The sequence below is a fragment of the Haliaeetus leucocephalus genome, unplaced genomic scaffold (assembly GCF_000737465.1).
Source record: "Haliaeetus leucocephalus isolate CR32 unplaced genomic scaffold, Haliaeetus_leucocephalus-4.0 Scaffold230, whole genome shotgun sequence".
Classification (NCBI taxonomy): domain Eukaryota; kingdom Metazoa; phylum Chordata; class Aves; order Accipitriformes; family Accipitridae; genus Haliaeetus; species Haliaeetus leucocephalus.
This window is the reverse complement of record NW_010972666.1, coordinates 389,246-396,614: the sequence shown is the minus strand read 5'-3', so window position 1 is coordinate 396,614 and position 7,369 is coordinate 389,246. Positions and strand designations below refer to the sequence as shown.

Here is a 7,369-nt window from a genome sequence, read left to right as displayed (position 1 = left end):
TTTAATAAATCCTTTGGTTTGTTTCTGGGATATCCCAGAAAGTGCTAAATTACTACTACTGTACATAAAAAGGCAGTATACTTCCGTTTACATGAGACGCTGCCTTGAGACTCATGTCCACCACATGCCAGCCTCTTGTTTTTTCTTATTTTCACCTTTTTGATGTATTTAATGCATTGCTTCGCAGCAAGCAAAAGTTCCAGCTTAAAATCCACTTGGAAAGCTGCCTTGGTCGTCCTGTTGACAGATCCACTGTCACAGAGCTCTCTCTTAGCCAACAGCCCGACTTCTGTCCTCCCCATCCAGACAAGGTAATGAGGAAACTGTAAGCCGAGAAGATAATCAGCATTTTTTGGGGGGTAAACAAAGATGGAGGAGGCGTGCCCAAAAAAGGTGGTGGCTATATCTTGGCTAAGGAAGTTATTTTATGGAGAAATGAATGCCAATTCATCAAGTCCCTGTGAAGTTTTTGAAGGATAAGGCAGCTCTTCCTTGGAGCTGTATGTCTGAGATTTCCTGATAATTGTGTTAGCCAGCAAAATTAGTTGCCTGTAGGAAACTGAGAAAGACTCAGGAGTGGAATGAGTTTAGGGAATGAACAAATTCCTTGCAGTTGTCCCCTTTTTCTGTGAAACAGAAAAAAATCATGATTCCATGGATTTCATTAAGGGATTCTCTGATGAAGCATTACTATTTCTGGGGTTTCACCTGTATTTGGTGTACTATAATCACCTCACCTGTATTTGGTGTACTATAATCACCTCACCTGTATTTGGTGTACTATAATCACATCGCCTCAGCCGCTGCCCTGTACTGTGCCTGCTCAGAATGAGCTTACATCCAGAAAACAGTCATCTGAGGATGGCAAGACCCACACAAATGCAAAGGAAACACGGGTAAGATATTGAAATAATCCGGTATAGAAAGGCAGGGAGAGAAGCATCTCTCCCTCAGTCTCTGGTCTTACTTGTCTCTCGTTTTGGTAACGCTTTCTAGATGTGGAAAGACATCTATTCCTCCTGCTACAGGTGTTACACATGACCCAGGCCCTCGGCGTTTATGCAGGCATAGAGACTGAGAGCTGATCCTTTTCCTTCTGGTTTTACCCCAGGTAAAGTCAGACCTTCCAAAGCTCATCACCCTTTTCTAGGTGCTTTCCAGCCTGGCCTGATTCACGCAGAATCTGCCCCGAGGGACATCTGTGTCTCCAGAATTCTCTGGACAGAGGATGGCTGTGGAGAAAGGACAAGCCCTGGTTTGCCTGGGGGGAACACTCTGCGCAGGCGACACGGTCAGTAAAGCAAAAAGACGTGGGTAAGCCGGTAGGTGAAAATGCGTGCTCAGCACTGACATAAAGCAAGCGAGACTGGCCTATAAACAACACGTTTAACTATCTATGGATTTATACAATCCAATGCCTGTGGGACAGAGGTCATTTATGGTTGGTACATTGTGGGAATTGCGTTATTACTGCGTTTCCAATGTGCCTCTCAGCTTCGAGTTCATATTCCACCCCATTAAGAGGTGACAAACAGCGGATACCATCTAGTCAAGACGTTAGCGGCTCCTGTGGAATGGATTTGCTCGTCTCAGTTCAGTTCCTTATGTGTCTCTCCACAGCTGGCAGCCCCTGGCAATTGTCAAAGGCCAAAGACCGACTGGCTTTCAGAAAATGAGCTATCTTTCCATTCCTGAGTGAGGACTGGTCATAACAGCATAAACTATACCGCCAGGTGAGCACGAGAAATTTTTGATGTCTCATATTGTCTCTTCTATGAGTCCAATTTGCAGTACTTCAGCTAAACACAGTCATTTCCCTTGTTACAAACCCTATAGTAACAAAATTAATTCACACGTGCCCTTTTTAAGGTGATTTATGACAGAACCAATATGAGGGAACAGATGAGCATTCCTGCATCTAGATTCAACTGCCATTTAATAATAATGCCAGTCAATATTCCCTTGTTTTAATACTCAACATCATGTTCAAAACGGAGTGCTTCGCTGTAAGCTGCATGCAGACCGTGCTGGATTAAATGGGGCTTCTAGCGTGATGCATATAACAACCTCTTAAATGATTAGGACACCTGTTGACATTAATATAGAAGCATGCATGAAAACAAGCGTGCCACACACTGAAATATATGTACACAAATATTAAGAGGATTAGAGAAATTGCTAAAATGGATAGGGTGGCATTTAACACAAACATGTCTGGAATCTAAGCAGAATGGAAATAACATACACAGAGCTGATCCCTTGTTAGATGGCTTTTTTTTTTTTTTTAATAGCTCATATGGGGTATAAATGTCTCTGTACAAGGAGGTCATTTGCTTACGCTTAAAATTTCTGTTTAATATATATCTTTGTTTGTAATCTGCCTCTGATTCATAACCGCCTTCATTTAGTACCTGGCACCTTTGCCATGCGAGCTGCAGGAAAAAGTAATTAAATTTAATAGAAGCCACCCTTGCTTTGAAGCTGCCCTGGATTTAGAGCCACAAGGAGAAGCAATTAAACTCTGGCAGCCAAGGATTCAAACTGAAGTTATATAGTGATTCTTTTTTTTTTTTTAAAGGAAATTTTCTCTGTAAATGGATTTGGATTGTCAGATCTCATTGGATTCAAAGCTATAGAAAATTTTCTTCTTTGGGAAATCTTCTCTTGAAGCAAAATTAAAAACAAAACCAAAACCAAAAAAGTTAGATGGGAAATGGGGATCAGTTGTGAAGATCTAGGATATTTTTCATCCTTTTGAACAAACTTCTAAAAAAGAGTTTGTTCTCAGCAAAGTGCTGAATGGAAAAGGGAAGCATGGAAGGAGGACATCTGCACGCCTGTTTATTTGCAGGCAGTTCAGCTTGTCAGCAGCCTAGGATATAGATTCATTATGGGAATGAATTTCTTTGCACTAGAAGGCATCATAAGCATTGTTTAAAGCTGTCAGGGTTTTTTAAACCAGTAAGAGGCAGAGACTATTATTTTACTTTTGCAATTATACCAAAAAATAGTCTTTAAATTAAGAAACAAGGACAGGAAAAAATATTCCAGAATGCCATAATCAGTGCCAAACATAGTTCTAACTATTCAAAAATATTTTTCAGTTTCCTGTAAAGGATCAGAAAGGATTCAGCTGGAAAAGGTCTGCTTCCAGTGCAGACGTTATTCAGAAAAACAAACTGGTAATTCAGTTAATATTTCCAGGGAGACAAAATTGTCCTAATCCTCACCAACTCTTGGAAATATTTGTAGAGTCTTAGCTAAGCCAGAGGCACACGTGAAAAATTTAATTATTGTCATGCACGTATTTTGCAATACATGCTTTTCTATTCTGAGGAAAAAAATGCTCTCGTCTCATTACAGGGATATGTATATTCATGGGCCCTGACCTGTGGATCAGACTCGGTGAATTGATAGTCCTCTGGCTGGAGTCATGGTAAAGCTACTCTGGCCATATCCAGGGAAGTGTCTGGGATCAGGTAACTTGCTGGGAAAATGTATTATTGTATCACTGGCCATTGTGAGGTAGCTGGGGGCAGACATGCTGGAAACAGCAAGCTCTACATCCCCAAAAAGTCTTGCCTAGCCATGGTGACCAGCTTGTAAAAGGGAAGGGGCAAGAGTGCCAGGGAGCCACTCTGGGGAGCCGTCAGCTCTGCGAAGAATGTTTGACCCCGGCGTTTTGGATGTGCCGGCTGTAATCTTTGACAATGGGTCCGGGTTATTCAAAGCAGGTATCGCAGGTGACAGCAGCCCAAGGTCTGTCTTTACAGCAATTGTTGGTCGCTCAAAAGTCAAAGCTACGATGCTGGGAGCGGGACAGAAAGAATGTTACATTGGCGAAGAAGCTCAGTCCAAAAGAGGGATCCTGTCTTTGAATTATCCAATTGACCATGGCATAGTTACCTGCTGGGATGATATGGAAAGGATCTGGAGACACGTCTATGACTATGAGCTGAGAATCAAAGCCAGCGAAAGGCCGGTGCTGCTGACTGAAGCCCCCCTCAACCCTCTGCAGAACCGGGAAAAAATGACAGAGATCATGTTCGAAGGCTTCATGGTGCCAGCTATGTACGTTGCAGTCCAGGCAACTCTGGCACTCTACGCGTCGGCCCGTATTACTGGAATAGTCATGGACAGCGGGGATGGTGTTACCCACACTGTCCCCATATATGAAGGATACTGTTTATCCCATGCTGTCTCCAGGCTGGATATTGCTGGCCGGGATATCACCGAATATTTTATGAAGCTTCTTTTGGAGAGTGGACACACTTTTGTTAGCACAGCTGAAAGGGAAATTGTGAGAGATATCAAAGAGAAGTTGTGCTACGTAGCCTTAGACCCCGTCCAAGAAATGAAAGCAAGGCCAGAAGAAATCATGAAAGAATACAGATTGCCTGACAGCAATATCATCCAGATAGGCAACCAGCTCTTTCGTGCACCAGAGACCCTTTTCGTGCCTGCAAACATTGGAGTTGAAGCTCCCGGCGTGCACAAAATGATCTTCAACAGCATCATGAAGTGCGACATCGACGTGCGCAGGAATCTTTACGGCAACATCCTGCTCTCGGGTGGGTCTACGCTCTTTCCTGGCCTGGAGGAACGGATCCTGAAGGAGATGAAGCTGCAAGTGCCCGCTGGCATGTTTGTGAGGATCATCGCACCCCCTGAGAGAAAATACTGCGTGTGGATTGGGGCCTCCATCCTCACCTGCCTGACGTCTTTCAAACAAATGTGGGTCACCATGAGCGATTACAAGGATTTTGGGGCAGCTGTCATTCACCGAAAATGCTTTTGAGGAGAACGTCAGACCAAGAGAATGGCTTGCTACAGCAACGCCGGAGCGTGAAATGCTCCTGAGAGCTGACTGACCTACAAGGGGCTGCAGCTGGCTGTGCGTTTATTAGCTGACAAAACCTGCATGAAAATAAAACATTAAAAACATTGGTAACGAGGATCTTATTGTTTAACATCTCCCTTCCCCTCCGCAGAGTTTACAGGTGCGCGCATGTCCCAGGGATGCCGTAACTCCTTAACTGACTCACAGCCTGCCTTGGAGTCATCTGGGGATCAGCGCACCTCCACTCCTGGGAGATTCTTCCCTCTCAGGTCTTTGAGATATCTGGGGTTTGTATTCTAAACCTAGCTCTCATGTTATTTTTGATCTCATTAAAAATGTTTCCTTTAGAAACCCAGCAAAACCCCAAACAGAATCCAAATATAAATCAATGCAAATGCAATTACTGTAACCGACCCTCCTCTGTGCCTGAGGGTCTGAAAAAATCCATCGATTCTCTGCTGTAATTTATCCAGGAAGCAAGAACACCCAGTTTTGCTTCCAAATACTAGCCCTGAATCAAAATGCTCCGCACCGCCGGCTCCCTGGAGGAAGCAGCGTTGCCGGTGCAGCTGCGGAGGATTGTGAGCTCGGCGGAGAGGTGCCTATTTGGGACTGGGGGATCTAGAACGTTTCGGAGATGCTCTGTGCCAGCAGCCGCTGCCAGGGACGGCACCCATCCTGCCCAGGATGTCCGACTTGGCGGCAGCAGGGACCCGCGCGGTGATTTTTGACATCGGCTCTGGACAGTGCAAGGCTGGTCTGTCAGGGGAACAGGCGCCCCGTTCGGTTATATCTACTGTTGTGGGATACCCCAAATTCAAACTTGTCATGTTTGGGGTGAGACATAAAGACTGCTATATCGGGGAGGAAGCCCAGTCTAAAAGGGGCATTTTGTCTTTCACTTACCCGATGGAAAATGGGGTAGTTACGTCCTGGGACGACATGGAGAAGATTTGGAGATATCTGTACGAACAAGAACTCAAAATGAAACCGAGTGAGAGGCCAGCCCTGCTGACCGAGACCGCTCTCAATCCTTTGTGGCATCGAGAAAAAATGGCTGAGACGATGTTCGAAAGCTTCCAGGTGCCTGCCCTTTTCGTGACTCTGCAGGCGCTAACAGCCCTGTACGCCTCTGCCCGCACAACCGGACTGGTCCTGGACAGTGGCGATGGTGTCACCGTCACGGTCCCCGTCTACAAAGGCTGTTACCTGCTACACGGCATTACCAGACGGGATTTTGCAGGCAAAGGTGTAACCAAATACCTTGCTAGGCTCCTCTCGGAGGCAGGGCAGTCCTTCGTAAGCACGGCAGAGAGAGAAATTGTCAGGGATATGAAGGAGAAGCTGTGCTATGTTGCTTTAGATCCTAGCCAAAATATGCAGGAAAAGCCTGAAAAACTTACGTGCGAGTACATTCTCCCTGACGGAAGGCCTGTCAAGGTAGGAGACCAGCTATTCCGAGCTCCTGAAACGCTTTTTGTGCCCGCAGAGGCAGAAATCCCAGGGCCAGGGGTTGGGAGGATGGTCCTCCAGAGCGTCGCCAAGTGTCGTGAGCATATCCAGCCCGACATGCTAAGGAACGTGCTGCTATCGGGCGGATCGACTCTTTTCCGAGGTTTCAAGGAGAGGCTTCTGAAGGAGCTCCAGACAGGAATTCCCAGCACAACTCCTGTCAAGATCATCTCACCACAAGATCGGATGCACTCTGTGTGGATCGGTGCTTCCATCCTTGCCAGCCTAAGAACGTTTAGGAATATGTGGGTTACCAGGGAAGACTATGACGAGGTTGGACCAACAGTACTCCAGAGAAAATGCTTTTGAAAATTTCAGTAGGACCATCCAGGAATTTTTTTTCAGTGCCAATCTGAACAGCTGGAGAGCAGTTAATAAATCAGTACAAAAATAATTGATTTATAGTAAGTGATTTTATAGCTTGCTAAAGAAAGGTCCCTTGTGCATTGGGTTGAAGAAAGAGTCCTTGTTCAGAGGTTTTTTGCTATCCAAGATGTTGGTTTTAATTCTAGAAATGTGTTGATCCCTGCTAGAACTGCAAACAGTTTGTCAGACTTTTAAACACTTGAGAACAAGCCACCTCCATCCCATGCCCGTGGGGGCTGGCTCCTTGCCATTCACCGTAAACTTCCAAAGAGTGGAAAGAGACCTCTGATGCAGAAATAGAGGGCTCAAGGGTATTGCTGACCCTTCAGCACAGCACTGGAGATCTCCTTGTAGCAGCCCTGGAGGAGCTCAGAGGGGTCCAAACTTCTAAATTTGTTTTTGCTCACCAAACGAAAATGTGTTGATCCGGCTGTTAAAGCAGAGCTCTCGGACCTGGAATATCTCTGTGCTATTAGCGGCCTTGCCATGTGATTTGCTGTGTCACATCACGTAAACCATTGCCTCCGTTTGTCCATCAGTGGGGTTTCACTAATATTCTAGCATAAGGACTAATGCAAAAGTACATTTACGTAACCTAATATAATGTTAATTAAAATTAGTAAATTAATCAGAGGGTGCAAGGTGAAAGGT

General features: G+C 45.2%; 1 protein-coding gene across 1 annotated transcript; it reads left to right on the top strand.

The window, feature by feature from the left end:
- The first annotated feature begins 3,664 nt into the window (after positions 1 to 3,664).
- Positions 3,665 to 6,661, top strand: LOC104832013. Its single transcript, XM_010567950.1, is given in 2 exon segments — positions 3,665 to 4,826; positions 5,505 to 6,661. Coding segments are annotated over 2 exon segments (2,319 nt in total).
- The last annotated feature ends 708 nt before the right edge of the window (positions 6,662 to 7,369 follow it).